The sequence below is a fragment of the Gallus gallus genome, chromosome 1, assembly GCF_016699485.2.
Source record: "Gallus gallus isolate bGalGal1 chromosome 1, bGalGal1.mat.broiler.GRCg7b, whole genome shotgun sequence".
Taxonomy (NCBI): domain Eukaryota; kingdom Metazoa; phylum Chordata; class Aves; order Galliformes; family Phasianidae; genus Gallus; species Gallus gallus.
This window is the reverse complement of record NC_052532.1, coordinates 130,310,487-130,337,992: the sequence shown is the minus strand read 5'-3', so window position 1 is coordinate 130,337,992 and position 27,506 is coordinate 130,310,487. Positions and strand designations below refer to the sequence as shown.

The window sequence follows — 27,506 nt, the reverse complement described above, 5'->3', positions numbered from 1 at the left end:
GGAAATCTGGAGATGTTTTTTGAAAGGCCATGTAGGCAGCCACTTCCCCACAGCTCGGTGGAAACGTGAGTCCAAGGCCACCTTGCTGAGAGAGGTTCAGACAAAAGTGCAGAATGAGATCAGATAATGGCAATACTGATAGCTGGTTCTTCTTTCCCAAGAATAAGCATACTTGGGCTGGTGAGGACAGTGCCATTGAGCAAGTTTTAATGCCCTGCTTAGTGGCAGTGGGAAGCTCCATGGAAAAACGTGTTGGCTCCAACAGTTGATCCCTCTCACATCAGCTCTGCATCTACCAGATTGATCACTACAGTGGGTCTGGGCCATGTTGTGACAGAATGTGAAGTCTGACATCTCCCCTAAACCATTCCTGTCTGAGAAGGAGCTGGATGGGGATGCTATTGAAGGGGGTGTTTATTTGGTTGATTGTTAGGCTGCTGGCCAAAGGCAAAGAGCAGAAAGACTCCAAAAAGCTTGAAATCAAAACACAGGGAGCAATTGTCAGCTGCTTCAAGATGCAGTCAATACAATCTCAAGCTGTATCACAAAGGTAGGAAAAACCCAAGGCAGATATATTAGCAGAATCAGCATTATAGTCAGGTCACTACTTCTGCTACTGTTAACAGAGGGTTTCATATGACACTGGATTGTATTTCCCTGTCTATTTCTTATTCTAACGGATAGCATATTTCATTCTATAAAGACTGCTTTCCATGTGAATATTATTTGCATATTCCTAGTTCTTTATCCTTCCCCCATTTTGTGCTATTCACGATAAATGGGCAATAGCGAAAGTAGGGTGATTTCCTGTGGCATGGTTGGTACATGCATGCAAAGCAGGGACATCCAGCAGGCCAAAGCAGTGTCTGCAAATACATCTAGCAAATGTGGAGTATTAGAGCATTTTTTCAAAAGCAGCTTAGATAGTAAGTACATTGCATGACCTCTAGTGGCATTAAGCCCAAGGCACTGTCAAAGTCATGCAGCAATGTGATACAAGTGAGGAAAACCCATGCTTACAGAGGTACTATACAGTATACACATATACAGTAGTTTATTCTAATGCGTCCTACCTTACTGTCAGGCCTATGCTGGCCCAAATGTCCCACTGCCAGGATAAGGCTGAGAAGAGTTTTTAATTTAGCAGGAATTCCAAATGCTCAGCAGAGCAAACGTCTTGCAGCGATACTTTTGTTGTAGGCTAATTACACGTGGTCATTGATCTTCCCATGCATTTTCATGTAGAGAAATAAGGAACCAGCAACACCAGTGCAAGAAGGAATAGCAGTGAGTACTGGGAAATAAAGCCTTCAGCATCTTCTTGCAGTGATTCATGAAGCTGAGGAAAACCATTTTCTTAACGTTAGCAGAAGAATAATGTTCCATTTCCCTGTTTTTGTGGGTCTTATCCCCTTGAAGAACAGAAGCAGTCATTACTGACTTCCCCTTTCAGGGTTCAAAGTCCCTCGGGCAAAAGAAACTAAGATTGACTCAGTGCCTGAGTTATGGCAGCAGGGAGAAGCAGAACCATTGCTGCCAGAGGAAACTGGTGCAAAGATACCAGGGATACCAAGATAAAGGGAAGCAAACGTGGCAGCAGAAAACTGAAATTGTCTATGTGATTACAGAACCATGCTTTCGCACAGGACATCCTCCTCATCTGAGTAGCTGGTATGGCCTCAGCAGGACAGTGGGATGCACTGGGACAGCCCAGATATTCTGTGGAGGTGCTGGGCTGGTTCCCATGGCTTCTCTCCTCATCTGTCACATTCTGCAGCCTGAGTCGCACTGAGCAGGCAGTCAGCAGTCGCCAGCAGCCCTTCAGCAGAAGGTATGCCAGTGCTCTTCCACACCAGGGAGAGGTGCATGGGCACCTCAACAACTGCAGCTGCACCTTATGGAATACACATTTCGTTTTGTTTGTGTTTAAGTTTGGTTGCACTCACATTCCAGGGTTCAAAGCCTTTCTCTCGTGCACTTCTTTTTCATTTGTGAGAGCTGGCTGTTTTCTTGACACATTCTAATTACTTGCTTGTTGTTTTCTACAATGTTGTTTAGTCCTTTGGTGCGTGAATAGCTGTGAAATAGAGGGAGGAACTTGAAAGTAAATTCCTTTAAAATTTAAAGATCTTCTTCAATAGGTGATGTACCAAATTGATCACAGAGCAATTTAATTAATCCAGAAAATTAACATTGTGTTCACCTTATCTTACAAGACTGTTCAAACTCTTCTTATGCCTAAATTAGACTTTCAGTGGATTTGTTTCAAGGTATGAGACAAGCTTATTTACTCAGCATATTAATCTCTATAAATCCTTCATAATTAACAAGTGACTATAATTTCGCCAACTGTTTGAAGCTCTGTTGCTATGCCAAGCACCTCTTTAGTGTGTGTGTGATTTGCTGTTTTTCAGATGCAAGCCCTTTCAGGCACGGACAACTGTAGTTCTGTTTATGTATAGTGCCTGTAACATATAGGATACTGCTAGAAACAACGGATGATAAACAGTTCTGCATAAAAAGCATGATTCACCTAAAACAATTTTAGAAGGTCGGCTTTAGACAGCTGAAGCTTCAATGTCTAGGTCTGCATTCCTCACACTAGGTTTACTTTCATATTCAACAAAAAAAATCCGAGCAGTTGAGATGGGTCAGATTGGCTACCCAAAAAAAGGTGCCTACCTGAGGATATGAATTGCCATTCCAAAGTTTTTCTCTTTTGGCTTTATTATAAGGAGGTTGCTTTGGGTGGCAAACTCAGAGAGACGTGCCTATCTAACTAGAAGACCTGGGGCTGAGGAAAGCTGCCCACAGCTCTAGTTTATATGGTAGAGGAGAACACCAGTGAGTACGGCAATATTCAAAAGAAAGGGGCTTTTAAATAGTTCACATGCACTGAAAACATGCAACTTCTCAAAGACACACAGCAGCGAGAGGTTTTTCCTCATTTGATTAAAAACAGAGACAAACAGTAGACTGTTTTGCTGGGGACGTAGATCTCACTGAAATACATCTGAAATGGAGTAAAGTACAAGTCCCCAAGACAGCCATCCTTAATGGACTGGTCATTCTTTTCTTGATTTGGCCTTGTCCTGATGCCTGTCTTACTTACAAATTTTTACAGAGGCTACTACAGTTTGAATGACTTCTGAATGCATAGTAATGGAGAGGCATAAATTCTGTAAAACAGCCCATAGGTTAATGAGGAGAGTCCGCCATTTGCAGTAACTCAGACGTCTTCCATTTTCCCTTGCTCGTCAGCCAGCTGTGCATCATGACCGTGCTTCTCTTCTTCTGACCTTTAAGTCAAGATCTGTCAGCCTAAACTGTATGTAGGCTACACAGAGTGTGCATTATCCCTGTGTAGGCTCACAGAAATGGGGATTTCACCTTTGAATATTAAACTCTATTTTTCTACCTATTGGAACTTTTAGGAATGCCTCTCTACGCCAGATTAGTCTAATGTGTACCTGTCTCTGGTGACTGAATCAATTTTCCACAAGAACATACATTTCATGCCACCCCAGTTTTTCCCATTTTGACTATTTTAAGGTATTAGTTTCTGTGATGGACTTCTTTGCTCCTTTGGTGTAAATTACATTATTTGAAAACCAAACTTAATACAACAAACCTTCCTAATATGCAACCAAGCTTTAGAATTTTAACTCTGCCAATTAATACTAAATGTTATATTTTTTCCACCTGTTGTCTCTGCAGAATCCCTTGCTACTTTGTGCTATCAACAGTATAACTAATTTATTCCTCAGAGCCTTACGGTGACGTAGCAGTATTCTCAATAACAGTGGCTGGAATATTTATTATATATTCTGCTGACAGACAGAAAGGGAAGAAAAGGCAAAAAAGAAAAAGATGTAATCCTTTATTTGTTGACTTTAACAGCAGGAGGTTTTTTACAGTCAATGCTTGAATATTAAAATGATGCTGCTGAAGTTCTATGAATGTTGACCTGATCCCTTACAGCATGTGGGGATTGTTCAGGGATTCAGATCCTGTGTAATTCCCTAAAGTAAGTGTAGGAAGAGTCCAGCACAGTCATAGCCTTTGAGTATATTTTGCCAGGGTTTCACCATGGTTGCAAATAAGTGATGTCTTGTCCATTTCTGTTGGAGACCTCACTTTTCACCAGTCTCCTTGGGAACATCAACCAGCCACTGTTCTCACCCACAAAGACAATGTGCGTGGCAGGCTGGCACCATAGATAAAGCCACCCTGTAAAATTAACTGCTTGGACCTGGAAGAACATCAATAGGCTGTACAACAACATAAAATAAGACTTCAGATAAACAAATTTTGATGAATTATGCAACAACAAATTAACACATTGCTACCTCTGACCAATTGCTTTTGGTAGTCTGTCACACCTCCAAGTTATGAGGACAGTGTGTACGCCAGGCTTCAGCCATCCCTCCCTACACAAATAGAACCTCTGCCCTGCAATTAAAAAGCTACTTAGGCACTAAAAAGGATAACCTCACAGAATAGTGGTACAATTCAGGTTGCAATGGATCACAAAAGATTGCCAGGCCCAACTTTTTGTGGGAATAGGAAACCTAGATGTGATTGTCAAGCACCCTGTCCAATCACACCTTAAAAAACTACAGTCATGGGGACTCTGCCACATCTGGAGGAAGTCTGATAGTTCTCACTGTAAAAAAAAAAAAAAAAAAAAAAAAAAAATCACTATCAATATTGGATTTAGGAGAAACCTCTCTCAGTGCAACTGGTACCCACTGCTCCTTGTCTTCTCCACATAGCTCCTTGTAAAGAGGGACCCTCCATTCAACTTCTCTTCTAAGCTGAAAGACAAAAAGGTATCAAATGATTAGAGCAAGTAACCTTTACTCAGTGTATTTCTGGTCTTCCTCTTCTATTATTAGGACTGCAGCAGAGTGAAACTTTCCAGAAACCTATATGTGGAACAGCACTCTGCAGAGCACCCCTAACATTAGGTGTAAGAAGACAAAGATTAGAGGTAAAGTAACTGGAGATGCATGTTGGCAAGTGTTCCTGCCAGTTTTAACTAGGATGCAAAGGGAACTGGAGTGCCTAGAGCAATAAAAAAGTCCTGTTAATTGCAGCTTAAGGAAGAAAGTAAGGGCTGCTGGACTGTGCTTCAGTAGTGGTTAAAGGTCATCTTCATTTTAACCATGTGGCATGTGCATACGTGCCTTGCTGAGTCAGCACTCTAACTTGTTACCTGAATTGCTGTCCAATTAAAAATAAGCCACAAAGATACTCTCCATAAATTTTATTGTCGTTTCATCGCATTTGCATCTGACATCAAATTGGAGAGTCCTGCCTGCCCCAGCTCGGTGTTCAGGTGGAACACAAGCTTCTCTGGCAAAGTGTATTGTTAAGCAACACTCAGGTTGTGGCAGCTCTCTTCCTATCACAAAGAAGGATCTAGGATCAAGGCTCTTGTGTAAGATCTATGAAATGATCATTGCAAAATAAGAACGTGCTTTACAGCTGAAAACTTAATTTGCTCTGTTTGAGTAAGTGCAGTCAGAACATTAGCAGCCCTTCAGTAAACTGCAACCCCTTTCAGCTGCAAGACTTTCTGTCACAGAGACAGTTTGCAGCAAAATTCAGGATAATGTGGGTCTTGTGTCATATGTTATGCTGTCCTAATACCAGGATACATGCTTCAGATGTATTGGCTAATTTAAATCATGGTCTACTTTCAAATATTTCTTTCATTCATTTGGCCATCAGTATTTAATTTATGCCTTTCTGAAATTTTTGCCTGTTTAGATCTTCAGTAAAACAACTTCAGAAAGGACTTGTAGTTCTGTGAATCCTTTTAAGAGGGATGTTAAATAGTTTACTCCCTGTCCGCATGTAACTCCACTCATTTTTGTCCCAAACACCAGCAACAGAAAAAGGGTTGTGGGTATGGTGTAATTCCTTACCAGGAAATTATCTGAGGTTGGGAACACCAAGGAGGCTTTTTGGAACAAAAAAAAGTTTGCAGATATGAACTGTTTGGTTTTCCTGTTTGTGCTTGTCCTTGTTGCAGTGTGTCAGTTCACAGTGAGCTGTGACACAGCTGCACTGGGCTGTTGCTCCTGATTCACTAACCCCGGTGTTAGAGATGTATATCATGGCTGCCAGACTCTTTGCTGAAGTCAGCTATGAAAAGGACATACCCTTGATGTCCAATGGTACTGTGATGGAACAAAGCTGCTAATGACCAGGATTGAATTCAATATGCAAGAATATGCTGGAAAAAAAAATGCTTTTCAAGCACACTGCTTGAACAAAAAGGAGGAAGTTAGCCCAAATTCAGTAGTAACAGTGTGAAATAGACTCTAGTACATTTTATTGCAAAATTAGCCATATTATTTGTCCATCTTGGTCTCAAGTCCAGACCAAATTCTGTTGGCATTCCTTCTGGCAGGAGTATCTGGCAATGGAAGATCTGCAAAAGGCCCAGCATGATCTCAGAATGTGTGACAGTCGCTGTAGGAGATTATTCAGTGTATTTATCATCTGCTTCTGTAAAAAAAAAAAAAGTGTCTGTTTAGACTCAAATGCGCAGATGTCTGATTGAAATGATAGCTTTTCATGTTCAGCTGTTACCCGGTGCAGTTTGCCACATAGCTGTACAAACGTGTGTATAGGTGGTTGGGGACTCAGATAAGCAGCTGGAGGCAAGGGACCTTTTCTGGGAACGCTTCTGTCATAAACACGTATCAAAGCTCAGCCTCAGAGAGTGAGCCCAGCAGTAAAGCATCCTTCTCTACCTTTATTCTCAATACAACATAAGGAATTGCCGCTGTCATGTGTTATTTCTCTCACCCATAATTTGCAATTTCACATGAGTATGGGCAAATCCCATCTTAACTAGGAATCCTTTTCAAAACACAGACTAGGTAAGCTGCCAGTATCTCAGGTTTGGAATTTGTATTGCTTCCTGGTAGGGAAAACATGAGCTGAGATTTCAGGGAGCAGTAGTATTGAAGTCTTTTTGTCTTCAGAGTCTTCCTAATTTTCATGTCTTACAGGTGAAGTTTTCAACTTCACTATGACCAGCAGGATTAAAGAGCTGCTTTAAACAAGACATGCTGCAGATTTTTCACAATGATATGATTCCAAGAGCTTTGAGACGTGCACACAGAACACAATGAGATTGCGCAAGTTTGGCTCTGCACATTGCGGTGAGCTGCCAGCAGCACAGAGAGCCAGACCCTGCCCGGTGTTATGAGGAGTGCAGATGTGCGTGCTGTGAGCTTTCACTTCCTTCACTACCTGTTTAAGGCCTGGGAAGGCTTCCAGGTTCCAGTGTTTGCTGAGAATAAGCTCCCTCCCTGCACCTTGAGGTGATGCATGGGAGTGTCAGAACAAAGAAGGGGAGGAAGTTGGGATCTCAGCGCTGTAAAGCTGTGCAGGGACAGAAGCCAGCACAAAAGGCATGGAAATGCCAAGCTGTTGCACCAAATCTTTTATGATGTAACCTCTACAATGAAAATGCCTTATTTTTCAGTTACCTAGAAACTGCTAGCTGGGGAGCAGAAAGCTCCATGTTATAGTGTAATTAGGTATATTTCATAACACCCCCAGGAGGGAAGTCACTAATTACAGCAGTTTGTTGAAATTAAAGTAAGTATAATAATGTTTGGTAGTGACTACAGTGTTATTGCAATCTTATATTACTACACTTCAGGCTACGATTGTAATCAAATCTCACAGGCCAAGAGGGTTGAGTCTACCTGGCGTATGAATGGAGAACGAAGAACCGAGCCGGGCCTTTGCAATTTCTGAAGAAGTCATGTGCTCATAAGTCATATTAAATTGGTCTGGAAGAAATACTCTGGTGCTTCGGTGTCAGGAAACAGCCTGGAGGTTTGGAGATAAAACCTAAGGCCTGTCCCGATCTGCTGTAGCCATATAAAACCCTGATTTCTTGTGGGACTGGTGATTTTGCAAGACAAGCATATTGGTCATGATAGGATGGTAAATCCCATCTGTAACTTACATTACAGCAAAATGCAAGGCAAACGCAGGAGTTATTTTCTTCTTTTGCATTTAAAAACCTTTTGAAATGGTACTGACATCAGTGATGAGGTCTTTCCATTGCAGAGCCAGCTGCTTCTCAGCACAGTGAAGTGGTCTCTACACACAGGGAATATGAAGTCCTCCATTATGACAGAAAATCTATTGATGTGAGGCAGTAACCTTCTGGTAATCTAGTTTTAGTTTTTGCAGTAACCTTCTGGTAATCTAGTTTTAGTTTTTATGTAGATTAATTAAATGGTGTTCCAGCTTTTCACAAAAAGGCATCAAATACTATTATTTCTTCTGTCTAAAAGCAATTACAGATCTTTAAGCAGCTGTACAGAAGGGGAACCTGCTTACCAGAAGATGGCAGGGACTTGTGGTGCTGTCAGTATCGCTGGTGCACGCAGATGGCTGTAGCACCCAAAGCTCAGGGCAGGCCTCAAGCCTGCTGAGCACAAGGTTTGGCGGTACAGCTACCACCAAAAGGGCATCTGTCACCCCGTGTTAGCAGCCACTTCTGGCCTGTGGGTCTGCTTCCTCCTTTCTGCTGGCCTGGGCACCCTGAGCTCAGGCAACACTTCCCTGCTGCTTTTCCAGAGCATCTCCTCTTATCTTCTGCTCCTACAGCAGGAGACACATCTTCTATTTTACATGAAAGGGCTCTAAAGTTTTCCCTCAGTCAAGTTTACTTTGATCACGATGGCAGTTGGTAAGATTTCTCCCTCTCTTTGTCTCATGAACTTTCTCGTCTCTGTGGTATGGAGCTGTCTGGGGACGGACAGGTTGGGAGTTAGGGAAAGGCTCCTCACCAGACCAGAGGGCGGTGGGCATGGAACAGGCTGCCCGGGGCAGTGGGTACGGCAAAGTGCTGGAGTTCAAGGAGCGTTTGGACATTGCTAGAAGACACAAGGTTTGAATTTTGGGTGGTCCTGTGTGGGTCCAGGGGTTGGAGTCGGTGATCCTTGTGGGTCCCTTCCACCTCGGGACATTCTGGGCCGTGAAACCCGGGAGGAAACGCCTCGGAATGACGGTACGGCCTCCTGTAAACCACGGCTTTCTCCGCACAAATCTCCCCGCCTCCCCGGGCCGCCAGCTGTCGCGGTCGCTACGGGAGACGGGGGCGGGCGGGGAAGCCGGAAGCGGGGCGGGGCGGCGAGGCGCTGCGCTGGCGGTCGGTCCCGCACGGCCTCTCCCCGCGGGCCGGGCCGGGCGGTGCCAGCGGGCGCGCGGCGGGGCGGTTGTAGCGCGCGCGGCGGTTTTCGGTTGCCGGGGAGGCGGCGGCGCCGCCATGGGCTGCTTCTTCTCCAAGCGCAGGAAGCCGGCGCAGGGCGGGCAGCAGCAAGGAGCCAGCCAGGAGCCGGCGGCCGGCGAGGAGAAGGCGCCGCAGTACAGCTGGGACCAGCGAGCCAAGGTACGGGGCGGCGGGGAGGGCGAGCGGAATGCGGTTTCCTGTCAGGCTGTGCGCTGGCAGCCTTGGCTTCGTTCTCGCCGCGAGGCAGCGTGTCCCGTTAGCGGGAGCGGGGCGGCGTGAGAATACACTCTCGGTCCGGTGTGAGCTTCGGTCAGCGGGCCCCCAGACCTTTAGGCCGTGTTGTACAAATGTCAAAAAGAAGGTGTGTGAACTCATGTGAATGCTCAGCTTGCTTGTGTTTCTAAACTTGGTGAGGTGCTCTAGGGTGGCTCCTAAGTCTTTCAAGTGGATTAAGAGAAGCTGCGCTGGAGATGAGCGAGGGACTGTGCGTGTAGCCTGGAGGGATTGGATCCCGAGGATAAAGAGGGCTGATCTGTGCTGGGCTCGTTGCTCTGGCTTGCTGTGGGGTGCTTGTGGAGACTTCTTACAGTGAGGGAGTGCTGTACTGAGAACCTGTCCTACAGTAAGTAGATATGACCTAACCACAGAGCAAATTCATCAGCTAAAGATTAACTCATATGAGCCTTTCTATACAGTTTTACTTACATGGCGCTACCTTCTAAAACTGTGTAACAGGTGGAAAACTGGGACATAGACACACTCGACTGGGAGGACAGCGAACCTTGTTGCTGTGGAGGTGACTGTTAGCATGTGGGAAGTAGGCTCAAGCTAACAGATGAGGTTTTACAGTGCAAACAAGCTGTCTCACTGGGGGGAAGCACGTAATGTATTGCATGTACAACTTCCTCTTTGTATGAAATCCTCTGAAAAACTGGAAGAATCAGTGAGTTTGGGCTGTTCTACTGAACTGCGGAAGCCATAAAATTAGCTGCTTAATTTGGTACAACGCAGCTCAAGAACATTTATTTCATGTTCCAGTCCGTTTCTCTTGCTCCATGCAACCTTACTTTTCATTGGTCTTTACGTACATGCTTGGTACATTAAACCAGGAGAGCAGAGCTGAGATGCTTGCTTTTTGGCAAGGGAATGCTGAGCTCTTTCTGCACTGCATTTGTTGATCACAGTTTGTGTTAAGCGTTACCATGCCAGTGTTCATGTGGTAGCTTTAGGTATCCTCTCAGACACATTATCCTGTTCTCTACTGCTGCTTCATTTTTGGTGCAGCACATGTAAGTATCCTTATTCATTCCACAGTTTGTATTTGTGTGCAGAGTTTGATTGGTGGCAGTTGGAAAACTTGTGGCATTAGGACTCTTTGATCACCGAATGCATCGAATTTGTGTTCTGAACTCTGAAGACATCAGCTCAGTCAGAAGATATGAACTCTGAAAGCCATTAGCGTTTCCTGTTACTTTTAATGTGAATGTGTCAGGTGTGAAGTGTGTTCTAATTTCAGGTTGTTACTTGCAGTGATGTTGTTCTGGTTATGTAGTGCAGTTCTGCAAGCAGAATGTGAATGTCTACAGTTTGTGCAGGATATCTGTATGTTCTTACAGATGGATAAATCTTGCTGCTTGGAGGCTCCAGGTGTCTTCCTATTAATTCAAGCTTTGCTGACGTACTTACTGTAGGGAGCACAACCTAGGCATGCTTGTGTGCATGATTGTCTGTACAGGGATGTGAAATGAGGTGACTGCTAGCTGACAGCTGCGCTGGCAGGAGCTCTGAACTTCAGCAGTTCTTCCAGCAAAGTTGTTTCTTCCGCTTCTGAAGCACAGCACTGTTAGTGTAGGCTGTCTTAATTGTGTTCTTCTGGCAAAAGATTACTGTTGGTATTGCGTAGCTGAAGAGTAGTGTGACAAAGACTTCGTGACCGTGTAACTCCACTGTAATAGCCCTGAAAATGGAACATGTTGTATCAGTTTGCTATGAATTGCTATGAGATGCTGATAGATTACTTGAAAGTAAGGAAAGGCATGAATGTGAAGGGCCTTTTCAGATTTGTATGTGCCCTTATTTAAAAGACAACAGAAGTGTATGTATTTCAGATGGTTAAAAATTAATCAAATTCAGATTACAGAGATCTCAGCAGATTTATGACGCAATGTTTGCTGACCTCTGGATTTGGAGAACTGTGTGAAGATTACTTATGGTGCAGAAGAAGAATCAAAGGATGAGCTTATCCTGAAAACAAAACGTGTTCTATTTCTTTCTTCCATGGGATTCTTAGTCCAGATAAATTAGCAGAGCACAGCTTATTACAGAGTGTTATCACTACGTAACATCCTGGAGACTTGTCATATCCCTTTCTGACCAAATGCGAAAGAGGAACTTGGTGATGCCTGAATCTTCTCAGCCTTCAGCTATGATTTCATACAGAACATAAGATGGCATTTCTGCTCTTGGTCTCCCTTTTTCTTTCCTACCTTTTTATGTTCTGAGTGACTAAACAGCGTTGGCATACAGGACTGGAATAATAACTACAGCAATAACAAAACGTGGGTATGTATAGACAGGAACTGGGCTTTTATGTTTTGAGATGGCTGATACAGCTATGTGCTGTGATCTCTGTGAAGAGGAGAAACACAAGCATCTGAGGTTCTTTTTGCTGTTGTTTCTCATCCTCAACGAAGTAAGATTAGATGAGTTATGGTTTCAATGACATTCAAAGCTTAGATGGACTTTCCTGCCCAGAAAATTTTCTTTTGTGCCAATTGATGTGCAGATAAAGTGCTGTATTTGGTAGGAAGCATGTAACAATAATTACTGTCAGGCTCTGGTCATTGGATTCAAACAGTTTAAAATGAAATTGGGGACACACACACAAATAAAACCCCAAAACCCAAACAAATAAAAAACCAAACCGCAACCAAAGAAGAACCAAAGAAGAAAACCTCACAAACAGGTCTTTAACTCACCACATAAATCATAGTTTTCTGTTAGTTACTTCACATCTGGCGATTCTGCTGGAATGGTCTGAGCTGATAAGGTCTTCTTGCATTGTCTACATCTCTTTCACATAACGTTTTTATATTTTATTTTTGAACAAATATAAAATCAGTTTAACCTTTTTGATTTGTCAGTAACTAAGCAGTGGGAGGTGGTGTCCTGAGATCGCATACATCTCCGTTAGGCTTTTCAGTGCACCAGAAAATCTACTGCTGTGTTTCTCAAAGTGTAATCTACCAATTGAGAAAGTCAACAGGTTAATATTAAATAATATTTTCGGTTAAGGCTGATGAAAATGTCTTGTAGCTTTTTTTTCTTTCTCCTATCTGCAGTATCTGGCAACAGCTTGTTATTCAGACAAGCCTGCCAGTGTCTGTTCTATGCTATTATTGGTCCTCTGAAAGAAGGGAAGGATTCTGAAGGGTAGGATGAAATACATCTTTTGGCTGTTACATTGGTTGCGTTTAAAGTCAAGGTGTACAGGAGATGCTCCAAGATGAAAAACTGTATGACAGTGGCTAGAATCTGCAGATATTGTCCCTCTTCCCAGCTTTTGTTACTGCTGGGAACCTAGAAGTCAGGCAGAGGTGAGTAACTTCAACTAACACTTTCTCCAGAGGATGTTGCAATTCAATACTGAAGGGCACCAATCCCATTTAAATCTGAATGTGAAGAATTGCCTAGGCCTGGAATGCACTTCTTTTGCTTCCTTTCTGTTAATTCCCCTATTGACAAAAATAGCACATAAATCCTCTTAAGTCTGCGTGCATGCCCTATAACTGCAGCTTTTAATGTCACTGTGTCAGCAGCCAATTCTTACATACTCTTACTTGTATATGAATTTGTAGCGGAACTATCATTTATTATAATTTAGGAAGATAGGAAGTGATTTTTGAGGACAGTATTTAAGAGGAGATTTTTGTGTTAGTGGTTTGGACTTCAAAGTGACTGCTTTGCAGGCTATGTACAATTAACTAGGGGAGAGCCACAATCCATTAAAATCTGCAGTGTCTCCTCATTTGTAGTGGCTAACTGTTGCTGACTAAGACTGCTTTCCTGATTGACCAGGCATAAAAGTCTTCTTAGAACACGTACTTACACCAGAAAGAAGCTGTCAGAGACCTTGGTGATTCCAGGTATAGCTAGCACTGAAAACTGTGAGGGTCTGGTACTTCTCAGTCTTCTTCCAAGTGGGAGCTGTCGAGGCTGAAGTTACTTTATCTGCAGCCTTCCTGCCTGGCCTCTGGCCTTCTTGCAGGACAGCTGTTCACAGTAAGGAAAGTTGCATATTACAGTGTTATTGTTGCTGCAGAACTTGCTAGAGTTTGCCATGGATGCTCTGAACTTTCACTTGCCATCACTTCTTTCTCTGTGCTTTATAATCACTCATATGTTCATTAGCAAACATTCATATGTTCCCCAGTCCTTTGTAATAGACTTATCAGCATTGTTGTTTACAATGACTACAGATGAGACTTCTGTTTTTCTGTTAAGGAGAAAAACTATTGTGTAAGCAGGGATTTTTTGTTTTGGTTTTTTTTTTGGTCATCATATCTGGTTATTTTAGGGTACTTTACGGAATCATTCCTGAACCTCCACATAGCACTTTGATTAGAAGTTTTCAACTCTTGAGCTGTGCTTATATCTACTATTGAAGAACTCTCTAATCTAAAACTCTCTGAATTCAGCTGAAAGCATTAAAACTTACACCTATAAATGCTGTAATTGGAATTATACCAGTCTGGGAAAAGGGCTTTCAAAACTTTATACAAATTCTTCAATTCTTTGAAGCTTTATCCAAATGTGAAGGATAAGTAGGTGAATTATCAAACCATTGATTTTTCTATTGCTAGCTTGTCTTGTGTTTGAGATTGTACAAGAAAGTTGTACCAGATAAGTAGGGATAGAATCTACATATCTCTGGTTCTCACTGTATATGTCTTCAAATGTTATCTTCTGTTGCTTTTGTTTTTCCTGGCCTGCTTTCTAGCTACAGAGATGGAACTTAAGCAATTAGTGCAGTCTGTCTCGGGGTAAGGAAGGTGAGTTAATGGAGTATTCACCTCATGGTGATACCTGTAGGCTTGAGGACTGTTAAGCATGAAGCTTGGTGATAAGCATATAAACAGATGTTGAATGCATACTTAAAACTATATTTCTACCCTGATGTTCTTCTAAGGTGTTTCTTTTACCCAGGGGAATTGAAATACTCAGATGTGCTACAGCCTCTTGGATTACTCACTGCTCTCAAGGACAGTAACCCAGTGTGGCAGGGAGAGTGCTGAGGTCTATTTCATTCAGTCCCTCCAGTTCCAATGGTTGTGTTAGTCAATAAATACTCCTAGTCTTTGAAAAGAAACCTGCCAGGTGAAATTAAAATAAATTGGCCAACTCCCTAGAGTGGTGAACAAACTTAGAGGTAAGAATTGCATCAGCACACAACTCTTAATTCACAACAGGGAAACAAAATCGAGCTCTTGATTGGAGGCATTCAAGGCCAGGCTGGGTGTGGCTCTGGGCAGCCTGGTCTGGTGGTTGGTGACCCTGCACATAGCAGGGGGGTTGAAACTCAGTGATCATTGTGGTCCTTTTCAACCCAGGCCATTCTATGATTCTATGATATGATTCTATGATTCTCGAATCTGGAAATCAGCTGATTTTTGTTGCTCAGTCTAAATTAATACAGAGCATCACTGGACTCAGTACTACTCTTTCTCAAGTGCTCTCATCTGAGATTCTGTAACCAGTGGGTTAGCTGACAAACCAGTGTTATTCACTTAGGGCTAATTAAAATAGTAAGGGAAAGTTGTTTCTCAGGTCTTTGTGAGGACTGAATGTTGGACAAACTAATACGGTCTCTGAGGCATTTAGAAGAGGCTTGTTTAGAAAAACACCAGTAGGTGTGACATTTCTAAAAAAGGCTGCCAGTTCTGGAAACTTTGAACTTCTCTTTCCTAAGGAAAGTAACTGTTCCTCTTGTATCATTTACAAGGCACTACCACTGTCTCCCAAGGCTATAAATAAATATTTATGTTTGTACATATAATACACAGCCACATCCATCCATAAGTGCTCTAGGAGATGCTGGGGAAGAACGTGTCCAAAAGCAGTTCTGATACTTAAATTCTCTCAGTGCCTTGGGAATGCTTGGTAGATCAGATAAGTAATGTTACACAAGACTTGTGTAAGATCTTAGGGAGTTTGAATCTTAATCATACGGTGTGGCTCAGTCTCTGTGCTATGATGCATTTCATTTGAGCCTTCTAGTTTTGCTTGCAACTCTTCCACCTACCTGTCCCAGGTCTGTGCTAGCAATACTGAATTTGGCTGAAAGGAGCTTACTGGGAGTTCATATCCATGGAGAAGATTCATTAGCTGCAAACTGACTTTTGTGTCAGGAAGTCAGTTATGATGTATGTAAGAGCACGCTTTTTTAGTTAGTAGACATATATAGCTTCCAGGAGCTATTTCAAGCAAAACCTATCTAGACTGAGCTGCTTTCGTGCATGTCTGACACATGCACTTTCTGGCTTGTGGTTTTAGAAACTGGAGACCTTTTTCTGGTCTCTAATCTTGTGTGAATGTTCAAAATACTGGCGAGGAGGAATTTCTGACCAATTGAGCTGTCCAGGACCTGTGGTAGTGCTTTATCACTGCCTGCAGTGCAGTGAGCCTTAAGGCCTTTCGGGCTGAAATGGCAGGTTTGGGAAGTGATCTGGTGTTAGAGTAGTTCAGGTACTTGTATGCTTCTGAGTGCTATTTTAATAAGCTTTCACAAGAGGGCAGAGTAGAATTTGCTCTGGGAAGCACAGTTGCCTTGACTGTCATGTAACTAGGAGGAATCCAGCTCAGATTCCTTCGGTGTTCTGACTGCGGCTGCTGTATTATTCATGCTGCCCAGCTGCATCAAGGGCCATCCTCGGCACTGCGCGGCTCCTTGGTCACTGCTCTGAGCACGGGGTGCTGGGGAGGGCCACAGTTTCTCTTGCAGGCGGAAGAATGCTGGAGAGTGGAGGAGGAGAGGTCTGTAAACATGACCTGTGTGCCAGCACTGTCAGTCTTTGCTTGTTGCTTATAGCTAACACGTAGCTGCTGCTGTTAGCACAAGCTGGGGTTGTTAGCACAAGATAATGCTGTGGCATGGATAAGCAAGCTCTTTGTTGTTTGCAAACATAATGATGGAGATAGTGCTTGAAAGCAGCAATGTTTTCTTGCAATGTGTTGAGGCGTGGTAACATAAGACCAAGAAAGCTACTTGAAAAGGAAGTACTGTGTCTTCCCAGCTTTATGAATCTTTAATGCTGTTGGCCAATTCATTTATTACTGTTATTACCATAATCCTCAGGACCATCTTTCCTGTAGAAACAGTTTAGAACCCCCTCCCATTTCCTTTCTAAAGAACAAACTGAGTTGTGGTGGGGTTTGTTTGTTGTTGTTTGGATTTTTTTCCCTGAAGTATCTAGAAGTTTAGTTTCAGCTCTCTGTTGTACCTCAACACTATGTATTCCGGTTGCCTAGCTAGAAAGGATCTTTCATCACTCTGATATCTGTTCTTTGAAGTTTTCTGGCAGGTTATCTTGTAAGGTTCTGTAATATCTCAGATAATCCAAATCAATTAACATTTGGCATTATAATATTCTTTGTACGTGAAGACTTTCATGTGTTTTTTTTCCTTTCTCCTTCAGGTTGATCCAAAAGATTACACTTTTTCTGGACTGAAAGATGAAACTGTGGGTCGACTCCCTGGAAGAGTAGCAGGACAACAATTTGTCATTCAGGACTGTGAGAACTGTAGTATCTACATATTTGACCATTCTGCTACAGTCACTATCGATGACTGTGTAAACTGCCAAATCTTTTTAGGACCAATAAAAGGCAGTGTGTTTTTCCGTAACTGCAAAGATTGCAAATGCATAGTAGCCTGCCAACAGTTTCGCACTCGGGACTGCAGAAGGCTGGAGGTATTCTTGTGCTGTGCCACCCAACCTATTATTGAGTCCTCCACAGGTATGAAATTTGGTTGTTTCCAGTACTATTATCCTGAGCTTGCTTTACAATTTAAAGATGCTGGACTGAGTATCTTCAATAACACATGGAGCAACATCCATGACTTTACTCCTGTGTCAGGAGAAAATAATTGGGGCCTTTTGCCTGAGAATGCTGTGGTTCAAGATTACGTTCCTCTGCCCACTTCTGAAGAGCTGAAAGCTGTCAGAGTTTCTACAGATGCTATGAAGAGCATAATACCAATAACTCGAGGGCAGAGACAGAAGAACAGTGATGAATCGTGTTTGGCTGTGTTTTTTGCTGGTGACTACACAACTGCGAATGCCAGAAAGCTAATTGATGAGGTAAGTGACCTTTTTCTCTGTTGAACTTTATGAATTTCTAATTGAACTTTCTCTGGATAGCCTTGGTACTTACTGAAGAGAGAATGCTGAGGTTCTGCCTGTCTGCTACCCTTATTAATCAACTGCGCTGTTAAAACCTTGAAGCAAGATAAGAGAATGCAGCTCATCCTGATCAAACAGTTATCATAGAATGGCGTGGGTTGAAAAGGACCACAGCGATCATCGAGTTTCAACCCCCCTGCTATGTGCAGGGTCGCCAACTACCAGACCAGGCTGCCCAGAGCCACATCCAGCCTGGCCTTGAATGCCTCCAGGGATGGGGCATCCACAGCCTCCTTGGGCAACCTGTTCCAGTGTGTCACCACCCTCTGAGTGAGTTATTTTACAACTAACATCCTGGGATTGGCACATCTGTTCTTTAATAATTCCAGTGTATTTTTCCAGTACAGCACACCAAACCTGCACTGAGGAAAATGTACTAATGAACTTGGCCAAGTATAGAGTAAGTGGTTGTCAGTGCTTGTGAAAGGAAGATAGCCAATAAACTTGGTAACTAATTGCCCCCAAAGTCTATCAAGGCTATTTGCCCTGAAAGCTTTGCCAGCACTAACAGAGACTTTTAAAAATAACAGGTTAAATGTTATCTATCTCCTACCCTTCCCATCCAGCATTGGCAATTTTTTCTGGAAAATTCAGTGAGTGTTTGTTACAACTGGTCAGCTGTCTTTGATTATTTAAATATCTGGTGCTCCTTTCTTTCCTTCTTTCTTTTTTTTTTTTTTTTCCCCCTGTAAGGCAGGAGCTCCTATGCTTGACTGAGTTTGGTCTTCACTGAGCTAAAATCTGGGAGTGGCTGGCTGCTTCTAGCACTCTAGAGTGCCAGGGATGACAGAGCAGAGCCAATAACTGAATTACAGCTTGAGAGAGGTATCTGCAAAAGTTGCTGATCTTAGTGTTGTATGAGCAACCAAACAACTGATGGAGCTCCCTTCTTCCATTTTTTAACTACAAGGAAAAACAACAACAACAAAAAAAAGCTTTAGGGTGTTTCCCTGTTTCACCTGCCCCCATCCCTATCAGATTTGATGCAACTGAGTTACTAACAGCTACTTCAGTGAACACAGATAAGTAAGGGGTATTTTTTCTGATGAATGGTTAGCTACAGTAAACAGGGTGTTAGATGTATTCTCCCCTGTTAGTCCCTCTTTAAAAAGAAGTATTAAGGAGACTCTAAAAGACTAGTTAGTGAAATGCTGGGGAAATCTTACTACCCTGTAGATTTAATTAATATTTTGGAAGTATAACTATAGTTATTTCTTTTGCATGCATGTTGTGGTTTTAACCCAGCAAGTTGCTAAGCACCCCCCAGTTGTTTGTTTCCCCTGCCAGCCAAGTGAGGTGGGGGAGAGAATCGGGGGAAAACAAACAAACAACAAAGTAGAGCTCATAGGTTGAGATAAAAGCTATTTACTAGGACAGATTTACTAGAAGGGGGGGGGGAACGGAGGTAATAGCAATGATATATGTCCTGCAGTTATCACAGATCCTCAAGGCTTTTTTACTCAATTCCCTGGCAGTTTGGCAAGTGCCTGTTTGCTCTGCTCTGCAGACATATTGTCACATGTTTCTAAAATATTTACTGTAATTAAAGTCTGTTGAACTATTTTTGCTTTTGCCCATATTCTTCCATTCACTCCCAGCACCAGCTCAACTGGGTACAATTGTGACAACTCCTGAATTATTTCACGTTTGGGAGCCAAAAATAAATATATGCAAGCATAAAACAAATGATCTACAAGCAGTTCCTCACCACCCACTCACCAATGCCCAGCTAGCCCCTGATTAGCAGCTGCCCCCCAGCCACCTCCCCTCAACTGAGGGTTATAGCTCTTTTACATGCTGTCGTATGGTATGGAATATCCCTTTGGCCAGTTTAGGTCAGTTGTCCTGGTTCTGCCCCCTCTCAGCTCCTTGGACCCCCTCGGTCCCCCCCCACCAGCCATGGCAGTATGAGAAGCTAAGAAGGTGAAACGTCCTTGGCTCTGTGCGGCACTGCTCAGCAACAATTGGAAGCACTGATGTGTTATAGACGTTGTTTTTTTCCTAAAGCCAAAGCATAGTATCTCACTAGATTTCTTCTTTGAATAAAATAGCTCTGTCTCAGTCAAAACCAGGACAATGTACCTTCAGTATCACTACTGGGTTTGAAGTAAAGAGCTGTGTGTGTTTGAGAGCTTGTAACTTTTTTTTCCAAAATGGAAAACTTCAGCAGTGGATAGATAAGCATTTGAGCTAATGCTTGACTGAACTATTACAGTGTAATGAGAACAAACTGTTTGACTCCAGATGCTGAATGCTTTTAACTCCTGTTAGTTTCAGCTTGTGAGAGACTGTGGAAAAAACTACAACCCTGGGCCATAACATAAAACCAAAATTCGCACCTACCCCTGTAGGTGCACTGGGGCAAAGGATAAAATCCAGATGAATGGAATGGAAATAAACAGAAATGTAGAAAAAGCAAATGGTCTTTGGAAAGAGTAAAAAGGGTCTTTTTACTCCGTGGCTTAATGTATATGGGAAATGAGTATCCAGTCTACACTGGAATGGACCAAAGTTGAGCTGCATGCCTTAGAAATATTTTTAGCTTGAATTCTTTATCTGTTAATAGATGACTGGCAAAGGCTTTCAGCTGGTACAGACCAAAGAAGTCTCAATGAAAGCAGAAGATGCTCAGAGAGTTTTCCGACAGTGCGCATCAGAATTCATTCCACTGCTTGAAAGAGGTGAGGTTATTTACAGTTTTGTTTCTCTTCTTAGTGCAGAAATCTAGCTGGCAGTGGAGTGTTCTGGAGAAGGTGAAAGAGGAGAAGATGGAAGAATGAAGGAGAAAACTGTAATGTAAAGCCAGTTGAGGTGAAGTTTGGAAGCTTCATTTAGGCAGTGAACCAGTCAAAACTGAAGGCATCCAAAATGAACTAATTCGCTTACAAGCTGTGACATAAGCAGATCTGTCTGGGCTGGTCAACAGAGGCTCATCTTTCTAGGCTAAGAATATATTAGCTTATCACAATTGCAGGTAAAGCTCCTAGCTATTCAGTGTTTCTGTATGCATATTAAAGCAAATCAGCATGGATGTGTATAAAACAGGCAAGTGTTAAATTCCTGTTTATAAATGGCTTTCTGTCAGGGTACTTGAAAAGTGGTTTTGCTGATTCGACTGTAATCGGTTTTTTTATCTGTTCCTATAGAAGCAATGTCATCTTGCCATCTGTTGTAAGCTGAAGCTCAAAACATGCTCCCAAACTTAGGAGCAACGTGTGATTTATTTTTTTTTTCACAGTAATGTATGAGGTCCATGATGCTTATTGCAGGAATAGGACAGAAGTTATACTTTTCAGATGAAAAATAGTTTTGGGGCTATTTTGCACCTATGTGGGAAGAAATAATGTGTTCAGAATGAAAGCAGGGAAAGGGGATCTGAAAATAGTGGGTGAGAGCAAGTCTGAAAATCAGACTGTTTGCTATCTTGGTACTGAGGTAAAAATGCCTGAATGACTCAGTCATGCTGCAGATGTCTGTGAAATGGCTCACTATTTGAGCAGTGCAATCTGACTCACTCGCACGATGCCCTCCACTCTTCAGCGTTTCTGTGCCATCGCTGCCTTTCAAGAAATAAAACGGGAAACCTGCTAGAGCCTCTGCAAAAATGAGCATGGAATTGCAGATATTTTCTGCACAGATAACGCCATACTTCAAAGCTATGGTTAAGTGTTTCTCTTTCTTTATTCTGTGTTATGGCTGCTCAGACAAAAAACTGAAATGATTCTTGTAAGCTTCACAATTCCCTAAGGGATGAGAACTCTAATGTTTTAATGCCAGACTTAAAAGTAGTATTGATTCCAGATGAAATGATCTTCTAGGTCCAGTCGTTGCTTTGGAGTTCAATGGAGATGGTGCTGTGGAAGGATGTCGAAACACTGTAAATGATGTTTTTAATGGGACCAAGGTAAGCTGGTGTTTTGCTTTATTAGCAGAAAATGTTAAAGGACATCTAAGATGATTCACGGTCAAGTTGTAGTTTTGATGCACTGCATTTTCTTTTTAAGTTTCGGAATGGTATAATCTAAATATCCCAGTCATGGTTTTGCTTGTTTGTTTTGCTCAAAACTCAAGTTTGTTTGCAGAAGGGAATTGCCTCTATTAACGAAAGTACTAAATTCCCGTATCTATTAAAAAGAACATAGAAGATTTTTACCTGAAACTTTTTCCACATAGTGGTAAAAACAAATTTTATAAATTTAACAGAATAAAGCTCTGTTCCAAGTCTTATAGAGCAGAACATCATAAAGGAGACTTCAGTATCCCGTCTTTGTCAGGGTTTAATAGTATTTCAACTTTTCTCAAGATTTACTTTTGCTGTGAAGGATATTGCAGCGTGCCTTCCTTCAAAGGCGTTTGCTTTTTTCTTCTGTCAACTTGTTTTACTGTACCTTCTTTATACCACGTCTCCTTTTTGCTGGCTGCCTCCTTCTTTTTTTTCTTTTTTTGAATGGCAGTGGATTTGAGAAAGTGTCTGGAAACAATTGGAGCACTGCGAGGGAGCAGTATTACTGATAATAGGAAAGAGGCAAACCCCTTGCTCTGAAACTGTTCAAAAAAGACTGGAATGTCTTTGGGACTTAGTGTCCATACAGCTCCTTGATGTCTTTCAGTTCATCTCAAAAGGATTGCTCGGGGAATTAGACTGCCCAGATTCTGGAGAACAGCCTTGTAATGTCATCTGAAATGTAGCTAATGGTTGAGGGTTTTGTTGTGTTTGCTATTGTGTGAGCGAAGCCTGATGTGTAGCAGGTTTAAATTTTGGTTCTCTGAAGCTGGCAAGTACGAGGACTGCAGTGTAGGCAGAGCTGTGGTGTTGCTGATTCTTTCTTGGGACCCAAAAGTCCTCTCTGCAAATCTTACCATAAAAATCAGTTCTTTAAGTGGGAGCTCACTGTGGCTTTTCTGATGTAGGTAGTTTTTTTTCTTTGTTCATACCAAACAAAGCTGATACTGGGTACATAATTAGCTCATTCTTCTAGATTTCAGTTTTTCTGTTCAAAGGCTGAAGTTATATTAATTATTAGAACAAATAAAAACTTACGCTTTCCTCACTGAAATGACTGGCATCTGATGTTGTAACACACAGAGTGCCCTGATCTGGGATGCATCTAGAAACCTCAGAAACGATGCACTTCATACTTTGTAATCTTTGTTCTTCAGGGTTCCAAATGTAAAATTACTTCCTGTCCCCGGATTTAAATCTTCTCTTTACAGACTGGTTCCGTAGTAAAACCTACCTCAGTTTCCAAGTAATTGTTGTGCTGAATTGAGAAGCAAGACTTCAGGCTTCCTGTCTGTCTTTTATTTAGATACATTTTTAACCCCAAAATATCAGATAAATGCTACATTTGTGTATGGATCTCTAGATACTTGAATATCATGAGTATACATATTAGGAAATGTGTCTTTCTTAGGTCATAGTTTAGAAACAATGTAGGGAGAGGCAGACTTTGGGCTTACTACTACCAGCAGGTTCAGGAATGCTCTATAAAACGATTTCACATCACTGCTGGCTGCCTTTATCGTTTGGACAGCTTGAGAGTTGTTACAGTGCTCAGAAAGAATTATAGGTATTCTTGATCACAAAGCAGTGACAAAAGCTCTTGGGAAGGCATTTATCCTGTGAGGTTTTGCAAGGAAATCAGTCTGGTTTCAAACAACTAGTTACACTGCATTTCAGAACTATTAATTTATTAACTTCATCCATTAATAACTTTAACCAAATTTTTGTTTCTGAAATAAATCTAATATACCTGTTGAGATACTCTAGTACGGGTAGAAAAAGTCATCAGCAGTAGCACCAGCAGAGGTTTTAAAGCTGCTTAGTAGAAACAATGTGTTGCAAAGAGACCTCTATGCTATATGCACATTACAGAACTTCTGATTTGTTTGGTCTTGGTAGATCTGTCCTTTTCTTTCTTTCTTTCTTTCTTTTTTCTTTTTTCCCTTGTGTGTGCCTTTCTTGTACAATCCATTGGCCTCATCACTTATAAAATCCTCTGCAAAATGTAACTTGCAATATTCTGGTAGGGAAGGATAGTGAAAGAACATACTCAACTATTATGACCGTGGTACAAATTGCTGTTGCACCAACAAATTGCCAGACAAATAGTAGGTGTTGTCAAGTCCCTTCAAGCAGAAATCTACTATGCTTGCAATCAGTAGTGTAGGAAACTACTTGCTTTGTGATGAAATAGACAACTTTGTTCTGAAATCAGAAGTTGATGGATAACAGGATACTCATCTTGAAACATGTTAGAGTAAACCAATTCAAGGAACTGTCATAGTTTATGTTGACGTGGTACTCTGAGGTGAAGCAGAAAAGTAGTACTGTGTGAGCATGATTATCTGGAATAGCCCATTTTTACACTTTCAGTGTGCTTCAGAATAGCTGTTTGCTGCACAAACACGTATGATATGTTAAGAGGGTGGGAATTTCCCCGGGAGGAGTAGAAAATAATAATAAGAATTCACGTGTTTTGATTGAAAGTATCATTTATTTGTTGAGAACATTGAACATGAAGAAACTGGTGAACTGCCACAACCCTTCTGTCTGTTGCACTGATCTATTTGGGTGGCGCCTGGGACATTTGTAGCTAATTTGCTGAAAGTTCTTGAAGTTGATGTCCCAGACCTTGGAACTGCACGTGTTGAACGATTTTGCAAAATGCAAATCTAATGAATTCTAAATAAATAAGAGACCTGAAATTATCTGAAGAAGCAGCTGAGATTTTGGGAATAGAGTGCAAGGGAGTTCTTACCAACTTCGTTTCTGCTGTGTGAAAGCTTAACAGTAGCCTAAGTCTGCTGAGAACAGATCACAATAACGAAGGGTATGTCAGGGCTCAGAGGATTCTGTTGTCAACACATAGTGGAAACCAAGAGATTTGGGCCTCTCATGGCATGCAAAAATGAAGAGAGTCATAATTAGCTCCAAACAAGCAGAAACTACTTGAACCTGTTTATGAGTGATGCATAACTGTTTCCTTGTTTAATAAAATAGGTTTTTGTGTCGGAGAGCAAGGCATCAGCGTCTCAAGATGTAGACAACTTCTACAACTTTGCTGACATGCAGATGGGAATGTGAAGTCTAACGCAGAAGTATTCGTGTCTGGTTTGTCTCAGCACTTGAATGTCACTTATTTTGAATACTGCAGTAGTATCAGAGAATTTTTGTCACTTGGATTTATATTTCTCATGTATTCCTTTTATAAAGCTCTTGATGGTTTTAATACCACGTTTCCTGAACTGGAGTAAACGGCATACCTCCTTGTGTGCATTGTGCTCAAGACTTATACTTCAGCTCCAGAAACCACAGAGGTTTTGTACTAACTTGTTTTTACAGTGATTTCTAAACCTTTATTGACGCTTGAATGTTTCTTGTCAACATTTAATGGAAGACGTGAAAAGTGCAATGCTGATATACATTTGACACATTAATAATTGTGAAGTCTAACTTAGACGCTTCCTTAGCAAAGCATATTCCTGTGACACTCATCGTTCAAAACTTTCCTATATGTGTATTTGTCTTCATTGCAGGTCAGGGAGGAAATTGTATTTGATGACTTCTTCTGAAAGCTTAGTCTGAAATGGATTTTTCTTTCAGAAGCAGAGCATAACTTAAAAAAAATGTGCATCTGTTTTATTCTGCTTCAGTATCTTTTTTGAATAAATTTGTTTGGAGGGGCGTTTATGCAGAGTTGTCATATGAGCAGTCTGGTGGGTGAGCACTTGCTAGGCTCTTTGCTCTGAGGTGAACTCTGATCATGGGTACTCAGCTGAAAATGCAAAGCTCTGAGGTCCGTTCAGGGTCTCTGGAGGTGCACCTGCCTCTGGTATTCCCACGCCACATGTGGGATATGCCTGAGATTCCCTTGAGCTCTGGGAGTAATGACGCTGGCACGTTGTTACTTGCTGTAAGGGACGTGCAGCAACCAGGAACCAGAGAAAGGGCTCTGATGGCATTAAGAAAGCTCTTCATTGTTAAGACTCAAGAGCAGGGGTCTGCTCTCGAAAGTAATCCTGAAAATTGGCTGTAGAATATTACGCTTTGCTGTAGGGCTTACAGATTGATTCAAAAAACAGACTGAAGAAGTGCTACTGTCATTTTGGATTTATTTGAATAGCTATCAGTAAGGATGCTTATATCTATATAGTGCATATTAGGATGCATATCTTTACTAATATTAAGTATATGACTATTTAATTTCTTTTAGTATGTTAGTTCCCCACTGATTTTTCCACAGGAACTTAACGCTTAAGGTTTACAAGCCCTCTGTAATTCTTGAACAGGCTGTGCATGCAAGTGCACAAAACAGAAGTTATTAATTAAAACTGTGGTTTGCTGGTATATGCAGCCTTTACAATCAGCTGAACACACTTTGGCTGTGTTGAGATGCTAAAGCAATAATGTCCTCATTAGCACCGTCCCTCTGAAAGTAAGATCTTGAAACCTTTTCTCAGTTAAGATGCATAGTTCATCCGTTTCACAGCTTTAGAGCTCCACAAGTGGGAGGCTGAATACACACCTCTTCCTAGCTGTTTTTAGAAGTAGCACATGAGTTTCAGGAGAACAGGTTCTTTGATAATTCTGTCGTGCCCAGGAGACATTATGTGCTGTCATTTTGTTGCAACTATGCAAATACAAGCCCTTAGTTTGAACTAGATATTGAGAATATGTCCTTAGGACCTCTCATTAAAGTTGTGTGTGGATTAAATAAGGAAGGATATCTCCTGAAGTCACTAAACCATTAGCATACTGAAGGTCAGAAAAATGTCACTTGTAAAATGTTATTATTCGATAGAGTGAAATAAAATGAAGCTGCCACCTCAATCTGACTGGTAGAAGAAATTGCCACTTATTTGCTCTTAGCCAGCTAGGGTTTGTTTTGTATGATGTGTGAGGTGAGGCTGTGGAAAGTAGCTACAAGTCTTAGGTCTGTGCACAAAGCACTAGCACAGCTCATCGACGAATACTGCTGGAATTATTCTGGGTCCGTGCTGTAAATGCGTTTTTCTCATATGAATGAAGCTGTGTAATGTACTTCAGAACAGTCATTATGTAACTTCTCTGAGCAGCGCGTGTATTGGACCATCTTGATCTCTAAACTTTTACATGTAATGTTTCTAATCCTATGTGCAGACACATGATTACGTGTACGTTACAGGTTATTTTTTGTACTTTCAACCCGATCGGGGAGCAAAGTGCTGAATTGTTTTTTGTGACTATTTTTGATGAAGGAGAAGATGAGTGATTGACAATTAATCTTGTCTTAAAACAGTGAAAACCTTTTTTACGTGCTGGGAATGAGCAGGGTGTTGCTTCTTTTGCGTTGTTAGCATATTAAGCAACGTAAAGGGTTTTTAATTTTTAAAAGCCTAAATAATGAAGGAGTTTCTTAATCCAATTATTTATCTTTTGACTTCAGTTTCTTCCTAATGGGTGTTAAGACACTTCTAGCCTTACTAAGAGTATATCAGATATTGCATGCATTACTGAATGGTACGTGCTTCGTGTAGTCTTTTGTATGTTTCTTGTATAGCTTTTTATGTAATTTGCATTGCACTGTGAATGTATTTCATAATAAACATTGCAAATGTAAACTCTGGGTTCTGGAAGACTTTCTTAAATTGCAAATCACTGCAAATTATAATCAAATATTAAAGCAGAATTCAGTGTTTAAACACAGAGTGTAAGTTGCCAGATATTTGGAGCTAATTGAAAATAGGCATTACCTCTGCAGTCATCCATCCGCTGAAAAAGATGCATT

At 41.6% G+C, this 27,506-nt stretch overlaps 1 protein-coding gene and 1 long non-coding RNA gene across 3 annotated transcripts; one reads left to right on the top strand and one right to left on the bottom strand.

Annotated features, from left to right (window-relative positions):
• Window positions 1-1,567: 1,567 nt before the first annotated feature.
• On the bottom strand, window positions 1,568-9,144 carry LOC121109394. Of its 2 annotated transcripts, none has more exons than XR_005845641.2 (4): window positions 7,734-9,144; window positions 5,934-6,519; window positions 4,753-4,817; window positions 1,568-4,666 (listed from the first exon to the last, which is right to left on the bottom strand). It is a non-coding gene; the product is annotated as an uncharacterized LOC121109394 (long non-coding RNA). The 2 variants fall into 2 exon arrangements; XR_005845639.2 differs by having other exon boundaries at window positions 8,380-9,144.
• Window positions 9,145-9,209: 65 nt separating this feature from the next.
• Window positions 9,210-27,339, top strand: RP2 (retinitis pigmentosa 2 (X-linked recessive)). Its single transcript, NM_001008680.2, has 5 exons — window positions 9,210-9,433; window positions 16,969-17,634; window positions 20,303-20,417; window positions 21,555-21,640; window positions 24,740-27,339. The coding sequence occupies exons 1-5, from the start codon at window positions 9,311-9,313 to the stop codon at window positions 24,821-24,823; spliced, it is 1,074 nt and encodes a 357-aa protein (NP_001008680.2). The 5' UTR covers window positions 9,210-9,310; the 3' UTR covers window positions 24,824-27,339.
• Window positions 27,340-27,506: the final 167 nt, after the last annotated feature.